The sequence below is a fragment of the Hyla sarda genome, chromosome 7 (assembly GCF_029499605.1).
Source record: "Hyla sarda isolate aHylSar1 chromosome 7, aHylSar1.hap1, whole genome shotgun sequence".
Classification (NCBI taxonomy): domain Eukaryota; kingdom Metazoa; phylum Chordata; class Amphibia; order Anura; family Hylidae; genus Hyla; species Hyla sarda.
In genome coordinates this window covers 204,619,655-204,633,923 of record NC_079195.1, presented here as the reverse complement: position 1 = coordinate 204,633,923, position 14,269 = coordinate 204,619,655, and the positions used below count along the sequence as shown (strand labels likewise).

Genomic DNA, 14,269 nt, shown 5'->3' with positions numbered 1-14,269 from the left:
GAAAAAAAGAAGGGGGGCAGAAAAAGGGCAGAGGAGAAGGGGATAGTGTGTGGAGAATGAGAACATCGATCAGACTCCAGTAAAGTCCAAACTAAATAATGTATTTAAATGAATGTTTGTGGTGAAAAAATGTGGAGAGGATCACTGGGTCCTAGCGACCACCCATCTAGTCACCTGTTACAAATAAAAACAATAGAAGTAAACGACATGCAAAAATCTCCCCCTATGCTGCCAAAAGTACGGTTGTCACCAATTAACGATACAGTCAATGTTAGGCAAGCACAAAATATCTCCTGAGCGCTGTGTGTTCCCTGAAATCAAGAAGGCAATATCACTCCTGTGTAGAGGTAAGTTCTCCTGAGCGCTGTCCGCTCTCTGAAAACAAGAAGGCAATATCACTCCTGTGTAGAGGTAAGTTCTCCTGGGCACTGTGCGCTCCCTGTTAATTAAATGCAGTTCCTGCTGTGTAGATGATAGGTTCTGTCCTGAGCGTTATATGCTCCTTAAAGGGGTACTCCACCCCATGACATCTTATCCCCTATCCAAAGGATAGGGGATAAGATGTCGGATTGCCGGGGTCCCGCCGCTGGGGACCCCCGCAATATAGAAAGCAGCACCCACCTGTAACTGCTTCCGGAAGCGCCGGAGGATCTCAGGCTAATTCCTCCCGACCACGAGGATGGAAGATCATGACGTCACGCCCCCCCGTCCCCATGTGACGTCACGCCCCGCCCCCTCAATGCAAGTCTATGGGGGGGGGGGGCATGGCGGTCATCACGCCCCCTCCCATAGACTTGCATTGAGGGGGCGGGGCTTGATGTCACACGGGGCGGAGTCGTGACGTCATGATCTTCCGTGGTCGGGAGGAATTAGCCTGAGAGCCTCCAGCGCTTCTAGAAGCAGATACAGGTGGGTGCTGCTTGCTATATTTGGATAGAGGATAAGATGTCTAGGGGCGGAGTACCCCTTTAAAAGTTGTATTCATAATCCATTATACACAGGGTAAATCCTCCTAAGCGCTATGCTCTCCCTGCCAACATGGAATAAAGTCTGGATCCTGCTTTGTGGCAGGATAAAGGCAGCAAAGTAAAAGTTGCATGTAATTTATAGCACCAATGGAGTAATATACACTGTGTCCCGCTCACCCATCTGTCGGTGTTCTTTGAGATCTGCAAGCCGCGGGGTACTGCTGCAGACGGCTCCCCGCGGCGAGTTCTCACGCTGATGTTCTATTCCTCTATTAGCACCGTCCTCCCGGTGCTTTAGATGGTGCGCTCAGAACGTCCTTGGTGTGCGGCTGTGATGGCAGAGGTCCGGGGTGCACTGTAACAATGCAGATTGTGCTTTGGCGATGTTCTCAATGATGGGGGTTGCAGTCTAATTGGGGCTAGACTAGTTTCAGGAGGTCTCCTCCTTTCCTCAGTAGCCGTGGTCTCTTACTATGGGTCAGTGCTGAAATAGGGAAGAGTTTTATAAAGCAATGGGGTGGGAATTGGCAGTGTATAGAGCAGTGTTCCTCACCAGGATGCCTCTAGCTGTTGCAAAACTACAACTCCCAACATGCCCCGACAGCCAAAGGCTGGGCTAAAGGCACACTTGTTGAAAACTATTAGTGTTGAGCGGCATAGGCCATATTCGAATTCGCGAATATTCGCGAATATATGGACAAATATTCGCGAATATGTGGACAAATATTCGCGAATATATGGACAAATATTCGCGGATATTCGCGAATATTCGCATATTCGTAATAGTCTCGCTTTATTTTCGCATATGCGAATATTCGAGTGTACGAAAACTACCATATACGAAAATTCGCATATGCAAAAATTAGCATATGACGAAAATTCGCATAAGCGAAAATTAACAAATTCAAATATTCGCATATGCGAAAATCTGCACACCGGTCTCACACAGTAGTATTAGAGCCTTCTTACACCACATAAGCTGGAAGCAGAGAGGGATGATCACTGTGATGTGTACTGTGAAAAAAATAAAATAAAAATAAAAAAAAATAAAAAAAACAATATTCGTAATTACGAATATATAGCGCTATATTCGCGAATATTCGCGAATTCGCGAATATGCGATATTCGCAAATAAAATTCGAATTGCGAATATTCGCGAGCAACACTAAAAACTATACTTTGTTTACAACTTAACCCTAGTGGGCTGCATTTGAATATATATATATATATATATATATATATATATACAGGGGTGTAGCTATAGAAATTGCAGAGATAGCAGTCGCATTGGGGCTCCAAAGCACATTTGCCCCATAAAAGACCAGTATTATATTTGGGCCCAAAAGTTATGCCAACTGAATGGTCCGCATGGCCCTATTACACAGACAGACATTTAAACCAATCAAAACCCTGCAGTCAGCTGAAGAATCAACATTGGCTGATCATTGGGCCGCTCACAAAGGGCAGGTATTCCACTGTTTGGCTGATAATCACCCATTGGGTTCTTGCCAATAACAATGCTTTTGTGACTCGTAAATTACATGACAGCACAGTTGAGAATTGTTTATCCAACCAATCACTCTACCTAGAGTTTTCTCTTTAGTAGCCATTGCTATGCTTTATGTGTTATATCTTTTATATACAGAGGTCATCCTGTACCTTGAGTTAAAGGTAACCCCCCACACAGTCCAATCTACGGGCAGAATGGTAAAGAGATAAATAAATGACCTGGCCCCTGATAGCTGGGTGCACCAACTACATTTTGTATGAGAAGTGCTGCTTACCTGCTTTCTAGATAGATATACACAGTAGATAGAAAAGGTAGGTAGATAATAGATACATAGAAGATAGATAGGTAGGTAGATAGATACAATTCAGTAGAACTAGTATGTTTTTTTGGTTTTTGCTTTCAATAAAATTTGTGCCTGTTCTGGCCTTTGGAGTAAGATATATGGTTCTATTGAGCAATTGACAGCCTTCTATGTATAGCTGTGCATAAAGAGTTACCGGTAATCACTGAGTAGGACCGCCCACTGGACTCCTAAGCTCAGGATGAGCAGGGCTCTCAAAGAAAAAATACTGGTTCTACACAATCCTTATATAAACAGTATGGGGAAGATTTATCAAAACCTGTCCAGATGAAAAGTTGTCCAGTTGCCCATAGCAACCAATCAGATTGCTTCTTTCATTTTGCAGAGGCCTTTTAAAAAAAGAAAGAAGCGATCTGATTGGTTGCTATGGGCAACTCAGCAACTCTAGACAGGTTTTGATAATTCTCCCCCTATATATCTGCTCAATTTGTTCTAAAACATGGCGACTACAGACTGGATGGCCTTTTCAATGTGACAGGTACTCCAGCTCTTCTCCGCGCACATCAATGGGGTATCGGAGACGAGCGGGCTTTTGATCGCACTAAATAAAGAAAGAGTTGCTGAAGTTCCGCTCTCAAATAAGTAGAAGCAGACAGGTCATTTGTTGTTCTCTGTCTTTCCCATTTAATCAACCCCATGCTGCGCCTTACATAACATTACCTTATTATTGTTTATGTGGCTGGATTTCAGCTAGAAGAACAGACTTCATACAGTTGTATTCGGCAATGTCTGCATATTCAGTAGAGGCCATATATTTTTATCACAGGTTGTCAAGGACAGTGCATATTGTTTTTTTTTGTTAGTTTTTTTTTTTTGTAGAATTAATGCTGTATTTGCATTTCAGGTTGGCGGTTACATCCAGCATTGTGCTGATTATCTGTGTACTCGTCATGAGACTCAGGGTCTGGAGTTAGGATTATTTTGCATCAGAATAGCTTATTAGTATTAGTTCGTTTTCGAGAACAGTAAGGAAATAAAACAAATGATTTATCAACCATTGGGCTAAGTAGGTTGTACTTTATTTGTGGACATGTTGTCAAGTTTACCTGCTTTCTGCGGCCTTTGAATTGTTTGAATCAGATCCTGACCCTTTGTGGCAGCTGAAAAATAATAAAATCATGTGTATGTATTTACTGTATATATGTATGTTGCAGCGTAACTTCCAGATTTTAAAATTTTGATTAAACTAAGAACATATGTTACGTATGTGTCAACTAAAAATCTAAAAATATAATAGAGTTAAAAAAAACTCTAACCCACTTCCTCATGCGAAGATGGTGTTTTATGTCTGAAGTCCCATGCAAATCTATGGGACTTTCTTGATCGCATTTCTCCTGGGCTGCAAAGATTGCTCGGGACTTTTTAACATCCTGCCAATTGTCCGGCCGGCAGATGCAGAGAATAAATAGTGCGGAGGATGGTATATGAGGACGGAATAAGAGGACAAGTTATAAGGACGGAATAAGAGGACGAGATATGAGGTCTGGATATGAGGCCGGGATAAGAGGACAAGATATAAAGACGGCATATGAGGTCGGCATGTGAGGTCTGGATATGAGGTCTGGATATGAGGTCTGGATATGAGGTCGGGATATGAGGTCGGGATATAAGGAAGGGTTTTAAGGTCAGAAAATGAGGAGGGGATATTAGAACTGGATGTGTGGTTGAGATATGAGGACCGTATATGAGGTTGGGATATAAGCACAGGATACGAGGATGAGATATGAAGTCGGGATATGAAGACGAAATATAAGGATGAGATATGAGGACGAGATATGAAGTCGGGATATGAAGACGAAATATAAGGATGAGATATGAGGACGAGATATGAGCACAGAGATGAAACTAAGAGCGTCACTGTTGATTTTCCTCTCACAGAAGGTTTAGGTAGGAAGACTGGGCAATGTCGGGTACTCAGCTAGTAGAAGTATAAACAAGGATTGCTTTACAAACCAGCATTTCCATGACACAATTGAAGGAGTACTGTATTTCTACATTAGTTTTTTCCAACCAGCATGCTTCCAATGGTTGCAAAACTATAACTCAAAGCATAACCGGTCAGCCTTTGCCACTGGTCTACATAAAGCACAAGGCATACAGACTATTTAGCGAGCATCATGCCAACTTTCTTGGCTCTGAAGTTCTTACTGTGTTCTTCTCCTTTAAGCCACCACTAATTTCCACATTTTCCATTGCAGATAATTAGCACCATGGAACCTCAGGTGTCGAATGGCCCAACTTCCAATACGAGCAATGGACCATCCAGTAATAGTCGAAACTGTGCTTCTCCTATGCAGACAGGGGCAGCTACAGATGACAGCAAAACTAACCTCATAGTCAACTATTTGCCGCAAAACATGACACAAGAAGAGTTCAGGAGTCTGTTTGGCAGCATTGGAGAGATAGAATCGTGCAAGTTGGTGCGGGACAAAATCACAGGTGCGTGTATAGAGTTTGTGCTTTAATGTCTTATAGGTTTTTCAGGCACAGGTTCCATGGGACAGTAAGTATCAAATGTTTATAACTGTAATATTTTATAGGGGAAGACCATGGCTTGATGCCATAAACGCCCATTCCTAGTAATTCTCATGTTAATTTACTGGCTATAATATCTTGCAGGAGCTTCCTTAGTATTCTGGTCTTATGAGAGACCTGGAGTTATTTACAGCATTTATATTGGGCTCTTATGTAAAGAATGTACATATACAGTATATACAGGAAATCCATGCTAGGATCCCAATTCTATTTACTGCAAGGGACAATAGGGCAAGCTGAAACTTAAAGCTGGCCATTATATAACTTGTTTCTGTCCATTATATAATTTGTATGTTGCAGTTTCTGCCAGTTTCCCCATCTGCAGGCTCCATCTCTAATTTTAAGTTGTCCCTAGGCTAGTGGATGGAGACTAGCCGCTATGATATCTCCCATACCCTTCTCCTCTATATCTTTATAACATACACTCAGAAGTAGGAGCAGCATGAAGGACATTATAAAGCAGCACTGAGCAGTGTAACCTGTGAATAAACAATTGGGGTGGGATATGACACTTACTAGAGGTTTTAGTATCTCTCTGTGTCTCTCACTGTCTCATTCTGCAGCTCCTCCTCTCTTCCCTGTCAATAGACTTCTATGGACAGCTGTTCAGTGAGTTAATCCTGTTCACAATCAATTCTATAAAGCAGTTTTTCCCAACCAGGGTACCTCCAGCATATACCGTACCTATTATGCTGGGTATTCTGGTAGTTGTAGTTTTGCAACAGCTGGAGGCAGACTGGTTGGGAAACACTGCTATAAAGGAAGAAGAGGGAGTAGTAGCTGACACCTACCGCTGAACAAAAATGAATAAACTAAAAACAAAAAAAATCCACCATAGCTACTTCATACCCAAGAGTAGACTTCACATTGGGAGGTCAACAACTGTAGGAGGGCCCCACCTGCAAATGAGTCTTATGTACTGTGGACACTGTATAGCAGGTAAGGGCTTGTTCACATTGTCATCGTGCTCCAGTATATAGAGCTCAGTCAGCCAGTCTGTCCAAATGACGGGCGTTCAGCTGAGAAAAAAATTGTGCATGCGCTTTATTTTTCTCAGCTAAACTTTGGTAAAATGCCAGATCGCCAACAAATCCCATTCAAGTAACTGGGATCAGTTGAGGCCCGGTGGTGTCAGTTGTGCTATGATCCGTTATGAGTCTGTTTGGCACAAAAAAAGAGCCAAAAGGACCCAGAACGGGACTGAGCACAACAGCATTGTGAACTTAGTCTAATACACTATAATACCTTAGCTGTTGGAATGCATGTATTCTGTAGTGTTGCTCACGAATATTCGCAATTCGAATATTATTCGCGAATATCGCATATTCGCGAATTCGCGAATTTCGCGAATATAGCGCTATATATTCGTAATTACGAATATTCGTTTTTTTTTTTTTCACAGTACACATCACAGTGATCATCCCTCTCTGCTTCCAGCTTGTGTGGTGTAAAGAAGGCTGTATTACTACTGTGTGAGACTGGCGTGCAGAAATTCGCATATACGAAAATTAGCATATGCGATTTTTCGCATATGCGAATTTTCGCGTATGTTACTTTTGTATGTGCTAATATTCACATATGTTGATTTTCGCATACGCGCATGCGAAAATAAAACGAGAATATGACGAATATGCGAATATTCGCGAATATATGACGAATATTCGTCCATATATTCGCGAATATTCGCGAATTCGAATATGGCCTATGCCGCTCAACACTAGTATTCTGTACTGTAAGGGGGAGAAAGCTGTTGCCAGACACATCTGGTGGCAGGATACTTCCAAGAGAAAGATAATATACCACGTCCGGACCAGAATGCGTCGGTCTGATCCATTATATTTTTTAGAAAATATGCGAGAGAAGAAGGAAATATTTTAGCTGGAGCTGGAAGCTGTATTTGTCTTTTTTTTTTAAACATGTTAATTAATACCCTGGCCTCCAAGCAGCTTGCTATTGGAATATAGAAGTGAAGTATAGGTGGTTGTGCTGGACCCCTTAGGAACTTGAGATAAATTGGTTCCATTAGGCCTAAATGGATTGATGTATCCAGATCCCTCCGGCCCTTAATGGCTTTAACTCTGATTGGAGAGAGAAATATTGGATGCAAAATAACAGTGGGATAACTTGAAGATGCTGGGCCTCAATGCATAAAAACAGTCACAGGACCCCCAGCTAAAACGCTTCATTTACAGCACTGGTCTACTCCTATACAAAAGAGAGAGAAGATATTTTGGGTCACTTAGCATCCCCTCTAGCTACTCCCCTGAAAGTAACATTGTAAAGTAACTAGCTGAAAAAAAACAGTACTTATCCTGATCATATACTTTTTATGTGTCTAGCACCTATATATCTCTTCCAAATACCTTCTTTTTAGTGCTTACTTGGTTTTTCATCCTGAGCTCTGGAGGGGGCATGTCCATCTCTTTCCCTCACTCACCATGCATTCACTTCTTCCCAGAGTCTGCTGTACAGTTCTGGGTTTCTTTACCTAATCACTGCAGGCTGCTCTGTAACCCCCTCCTCTCTGTTTTCATGCTTCAGTCTGATAGGACAGGAGTGAGCACAGAGGAATGCTAATCCTGTCCTCTCTTCCTCCACTTCGCCCCAGCCTATGCTTCAGCTGGGACAAAGATGATGCTGCAGCCGGACAGGATTATGTTCTGGATGGTATGGGGACCCCTAGTGGTATCTTTTTTTTATAAGTCAGGATTTCTATAAAAAGGAGATCATTTTTTATATGAAGTATGTTAGAAAGGTTAATGTTTTGCCAAGATGTACAACACATAAAATGTTTTTGAATCTGACAGTGCCCATTTAAGTAGTTTATAGTGGACACAATTTGACCATCTATGTCACTTTTGGGTCATATGTTACTCCCAGTAAAACCAATGGGTTCCATTGAAACACCAGTTTCTCTCTAACCCTCCAATGGATATTAAAGGGGTATTCCAGGAAAAAACTTTTTTTTATATATCAACTGGTTCCAGAAAGTTAAACAGATTTGTAAATTATTTCTATTAAAAAATCTTAATCCTTTCAGTACTTATGAGCTTCTGAAGTTAAGGTTGCTCTTTTCTGTCTAAGTAATCTCTGATGACACGTGTCTCGGGAAACGCCCAGTTTAGAAGCAAATTCCCATAGCAAACCTCTTCTAAACTGGGCGGTTCCCGAGACACGTGTCATCAGAGATTACTTAGACAGAAAAGAACAACCTAAACTTCAGAAGCTCATAAGTACTGAAAGGATTAAGATTTTTTAATAGAAATAATTTACAAATCTGTTTAACTTTCTGGATCCAGTTGATATATAAAAAAAAGTTTTTTCCTGGATAACCCCTTTAAGCACAGACCTTGAGATTAGGCGTGAGAACAGGATCGCGGTGGAGACTTGGCAACGTACAATGATTTCATTACGAGTAGTTTAATGATACTGTTAATTTGCGGATACTTTGGAGAACAGGATGCATTTCCCATTTTGTCTCTTCAAAGACGTATATTGAATCCCACCTGCTGTGAGCTAAGCCCGCCACCACCAAGACTATATAAAGACATATTCTGAGTAATAATAGACAGGGATACGTACCCTGTGAAGAGAAAACAAATACATAAATAAGACGAGGCTGCAGTCAGTAGCTATGATTCATAGGGGGCATTGTCTTGTAAAGATGCTGAGATGGAACAAGCTGGAAAGACACAATGTAGCCATAAAGTGAGCTTATTATAACTTTCATTTCCACTATGTAATTAATTCTGGCTTTTTAAATTAACAATAAAGCTGCTCCCTCTAGGACTCTTCCAGTTGTACCAAGACCGGGAAAGGAGAAAAAGAGAAACTTTCTTACCTGTTCAGCAGAAACTAGATGATTAAATGAGGCCACGGTGAAATGAATGAGTGCTGGGCGCCGGCTCTTTATAAACCTGCTTAATGGGATTGTACAGCGGCCCATACATCAGGATTAGTGAATATACATGTGCAGGATCACATAAGATGCCCTAAGAAAGCTAAATTTAAAGTGTACCTGTTATTACCTAAAACTTTTTACATAATGTAGAAAATAACATTATATGTATATTTGCAATATACATTGCGTATATTTTTGTCCCTGTAGATATTATCTGTGTGTCTCGGTGAGGATCCAAATACAGGAAGTGTGGGTGGACAAGCCGGGCTCTGTACACTGAGGACAAACAGGGCTCTGTGCAGTAAGGACAAGCAGGGCTCTGTGCAGTGAGGACAAGCAGAGCTCTGTACACTGAGGACAAGCAGGGCTCTGTACACTGAGGACAAGCAGGGCTCTGTACACTGAGGACAAGCAGGGCTCTGTACACAGAGGACAAGCAGGGCTCTGTACACAGAGGACAAGCAGGGCTCTGTGCACTGAGGACAAGCAGGGCTCTGTGCACTGAGGACAAGCAGGGCTCTGTACACTGAGGACAAGCAGGGCTCTGTACGCAGAGGACAAGCAGGGCTCTGTACACTGAGGACAAGCAGGGCTCTGCACACTGAGGACAAGCAGGGCTCTGTACACTGAGGACAAGCAGGGCTCTGTGCACTGAGGACAAACAGGGCTCTGTGCACTGATGACAAGTGGGCTCTGTGCACTGATGACAAGCAGGGCTCTGTGCACTAAGTACAAGCAGGGCTCAGTGCACTGAGGACAAGCAGGGCTCTATGCAGTGAGGAAAAGCAGAGCTCTGTGCAGTGAGGACAAGCAGGGCTCTGTGTACTGAGGACAAGCGGGGCTCTGTGCACTGAGGACAAGCTGGGCTCTGTGCAATGAAGACAAGCAGGGCTCTGTGCAGTGAGGACAAGCAGGGTTCTATGCAGTGAGGAAAAGCAGGGCTCTGTGCAATGAGGACAAGCAGGGCTCTGTACACTAAGCACAAGCAGGGCTCTATACTCTGAGGACAAGCAGGGCTCTGTGCACTGAGGACATGCGAGGCTCTGTGCAGTGATGAAAAGCAGGGCTCTGTACACTGAGGACAAGCAGTGTTCTGTACAATGAGGACATGCAGGGCTCTGTGCATTGAGGACAAGCAGGGCTCTGTACACTGAGGACAAGCAGGGCTCTGTACACTGAGGACAAGCAGGGCTCTTTACACTAAGGACAAGAAGGGCTCTGTACACCGAGGACATGCAGGGCTCTGTGCATTGAGGACAAGCAGGGCTCTGAAAACTGAGGACATGCAGGGCTCTGTGCATTGAGAACAAGCAGGGCTCTGTACACTGAGGACAAGCAGGGCACTGTGCACTGAGGACAAGCAGGGTTCTGTACACTGAGGAAATGCAGGGCTCTGTACACCGAGGACAAGCAGGGCTCGGTACACTGAGGGCAAGCAGGGCTCTATGCACTGAGGACAAGCAGGGCTCTGTACACTGAGGACAAGCACGGCTCTGTACACTGAGGACAAGCAGGGATCTGCACACTGAGGACAAGCAGGGCTCTGTACATTGAGGACAAGCAAGGTTCTGTACACTGAGGACAAGCAGAGCTCTGTACACTGAGGACAAGCAGGGCTCTGTGCACTGATGACAAGTGGGCTCTGTGCACTGATGACAAGCAGGGCTCTGTGCACTAAGTACAAGCAGGGCTCAGTGCACAGAGAACAAGCAGGGCTCTATGCAGTGAGGAAAAGCAGAGCTCTGTGCAGTGAGGACAAGCAGGGCTCTATGCAGTGAGGAAAAGCAGAGCTCTGTGCAGTGAGGACAAGCAGGGCTCTGTGCACTGAGGACAAGCTGGGCTCTGTGCAATGAAGACAAGCAGGGCTCTGTCCAATGAAGACAAGCAGGGCTCTGTGCAGTGAGGACAAGCAGGGTTCTATGCAGTGAGGAAAAGCAGGGCTCTGTGCAATGAGGACAAGCAGGGCTCTGTACACTAAGCACAAGCAGGGCTCTGTGCACTGAGGACATGCGAGGCTCTGTGCAGTGATGAAAAGCAGGGCTCTGTACACTGAGGACAAGCAGTGTTCTGTACAATGAGGACAAGCAGGGCTCTTCACACTAAGGACAAGCAGGGCTCTGTACACTGAGGACATGCAGGGCTCTGTGCATTGAGGATAAGCAGGGCTCTGTACACTGAGGACAAGCAGGGCTCTGTACACTGAGGACAAGCAGGGCTCTTTACACTAAGGACAAGAAGGGCTCTGTACACCGAGGACATGCAGGGCTCTGTGCATTGAGGACAAGCAGGGCTCTGAAAACTGAGGACATGCAGGGCTCTGTGCATTGAGGACAAGCAGGGCTCTGTACACTGAGGACAAGCAGGGCACTGTGCACTGAGGACAAGCAGGGTTCTGTACACTGAGGAAATGCAGGGCTCTGTACACAGAGGACAAGCAGGGCTCGGTACACTGAGGGCAAGCAGGGCTCTATGCAGTGATGCCAAGCAGAGCTCTGTACACTGAGGACAAGCACGGCTCTGTACACTGAGGACAAGCAGGGATCTGTACACTGAGGACAAGCAGGGCTCTGCACATTGAGGACAAGCAAGGTTCTGTACACTGAGGACAAGCAGGGCTCTGTACACTGAGGACAAGCAGGGCACTGTACACTGAGGACAAGCAGGGCTCTGTGCACTGAGGACAAGCAGGGCTCTGTACACTGAGGACAAGCAGGGCTCTGTACACTGAAGACAAGCAGGACCCTATACACCGAGGACAAGCAGGGCTCTGTACACTGAGGACAAGCAGGGCTCCGTGCAGTGAGTGTTCACAGAGCCCTTCTTGTGCGGCCTTTATTTCCTGTAGTTGGTCTGTGCAGAGAGACACATGGGCAATATCTGTAGGGACAGCATTTTTCACCCAAAAATATACACATTTTTTTAACCAATGTGCATTACAAATATAAATATAATGGTATTATCTACATTATATAAAAAGTTTTACACTTTAAAGGTTATCTGGCATTAAAAAATACATAGCCAATTTCTTGCAAAAACAGCGCCACACTTCTCTTTATGTTGTGTGTTGTATTGCAACTCAGTTCCACTGAAGTGAATGGAGCTCAGCTGTATTACCACACAGATCCTTAGGACAGGGGTGGCTCTGGTTTTGGAAGAAGGCCGCTATGTTTTTCTTTAGCTCTGCCTTATTTACCCATCACATTAATTTAAATTGAAGGGGTTGTCCAAAAACAGTTTTTATTTCCCTCCTGAAACAGCGCCACTCTTGTCCATGGCTAAGCCTGGTATTGCAGCTCCACCCTTTTAATGTTATGAGTTTAAACTGCAATACCACATTTATCCCATGGATAGGTGTATCACTGTTTTTTGGGGAAAATGGAAAAATGGACAGAGCTATCAGCAGAGAGCACTGTGGTCAGACAGAAAGGAAATTGAAAAAAGAAAAGAACTTCCTGTGGATCATAATAGCAGCTGATAAGTACTGGAAGGATTAAGATTTTTTAATAGAAGTAATTTACGCATCTGTTTAATTATCTGGCACCAGTTGATTTAAAAAAAAAATGTTTTCCAGTGGAGTACCCCTTTAAAGTGAATATAGCAAAGCTGTAGTACCACATACAACCTGAGGACATATGTGGAGCTGTTTTTTGGAATTAACACTATTTTCGAATCCTGATTCAGATCGGATAACCCTGTTAAAAACTAGTCATATGAGGTCACAGGTCACATCAGTGTTTCCAATCCAGAGTTTCTAAAGCTGTTGCAAAACTACAACTCCCAGCATTCCCACACAGCATTCTCCATGATACCGTTGAAGCAGTATTGGATGACTACATCAGTGTTTTCCAACCAGAGGGCCTCCAGCTGTTGCAAAACTACCACTCCCAGCATGCCCGGACAGCCTTTGGCTGTCCGGGCATGCTGGGAGTGGTAGTTTTGCAACAGCTGGAGGCACCCTGGTTGGGAAACACAGGTTTGCACATACAACTACTATTTATAAAAGAAACAAAATACAATGGTATCAATTATTAAGTATTGCCAGGCTGTGACAGGCTGTGTTATACTACAAAGCTCTATTTACAATTTGCTGGCGTTCTTTTTGTACATAACTTGTTCTTAAAGGGGTACTCCACTGGAAAACATTTTTTTTTAATAAACTGGCGCCAGAAAGTTAAACAGATTTGTAAATTACTTCTAATTCAAAATCTTAATCCTTCCAGTACTTATCAGCTGCTGTATACTCCACATTTCCTTTCTGTCTGACCACAGTGCTCTCTGCTGACACCTCTGTCCATTTTAGGAACTGTCCGGAGCAGAATAGGTGTGCTATGGGGATTTGCTCCTACTCTGGACAGTTCCTAAAATGGACAGAGGTGTCAGCAGAGAGCACTGTGGTCAGACAGAAAGGAAATTCAAAAAGAAAAGAACTTCCTCTGGAACATACAGCAGATGATAAGTACTGGAAGGGTTGAGATTTTTAAACAGAAGTAATTTACAAATCTGTTTAACTTTCTGGCACCAGTTGATAAAAAAAAAAAAAAAAGTACCCCTTAAAAATGGTCATCCAGGATTAAAAAAACAGAGCTTTTTTTCTCTCAAAAACAGCGACACACCTGTCCTCAGGTTTTTTGTGGTATTGCAATTCATCTTCATTCATTTCAATGGAACTGAACTGCAACACCAATCACAACCTGAAGACAACGGTGGTGCTGCTTTTGGAAGAAAGCAGCTATGTTTCTCTAACCCCTTTAAAGGGGTATTCCAGGAAAAAGCTTTTTTATATATATATCAACTGGCTCCAGAAAGTTAAACAGATTTGTAAATTACTTCTATTAAAAAATCTTAATCCTTTCAGTACTTATGAGCTGCTGAAGTTGAGTTGTCCTTTTCTGTCTAAGTGCTTTCTGATGACACGTGTCTCGGGAACCGCCCAGTTTAGAAGCAAATCCCCATAGCAAACCTCTTCTACTCTGTGCAGTTCCCGAGACAAGCAG

General features: G+C 43.5%; 1 protein-coding gene across 9 annotated transcripts in view; it reads left to right on the top strand.

The window, feature by feature from the left end:
• Window positions 1-14,269, top strand: part of ELAVL4 (ELAV like RNA binding protein 4) — a 116,178-nt gene that overhangs the window by 58,714 nt on the left and 43,195 nt on the right. For all 9 annotated transcript variants that reach the window (XM_056532443.1, XM_056532450.1, XM_056532449.1 and 6 more), the window contains exon 2: window positions 5,038-5,278. In XM_056532443.1, the coding sequence (XP_056388418.1) occupies window positions 5,038-5,278 (241 nt within the window). The remainder of the gene's footprint in view (window positions 1-5,037; window positions 5,279-14,269) is intronic.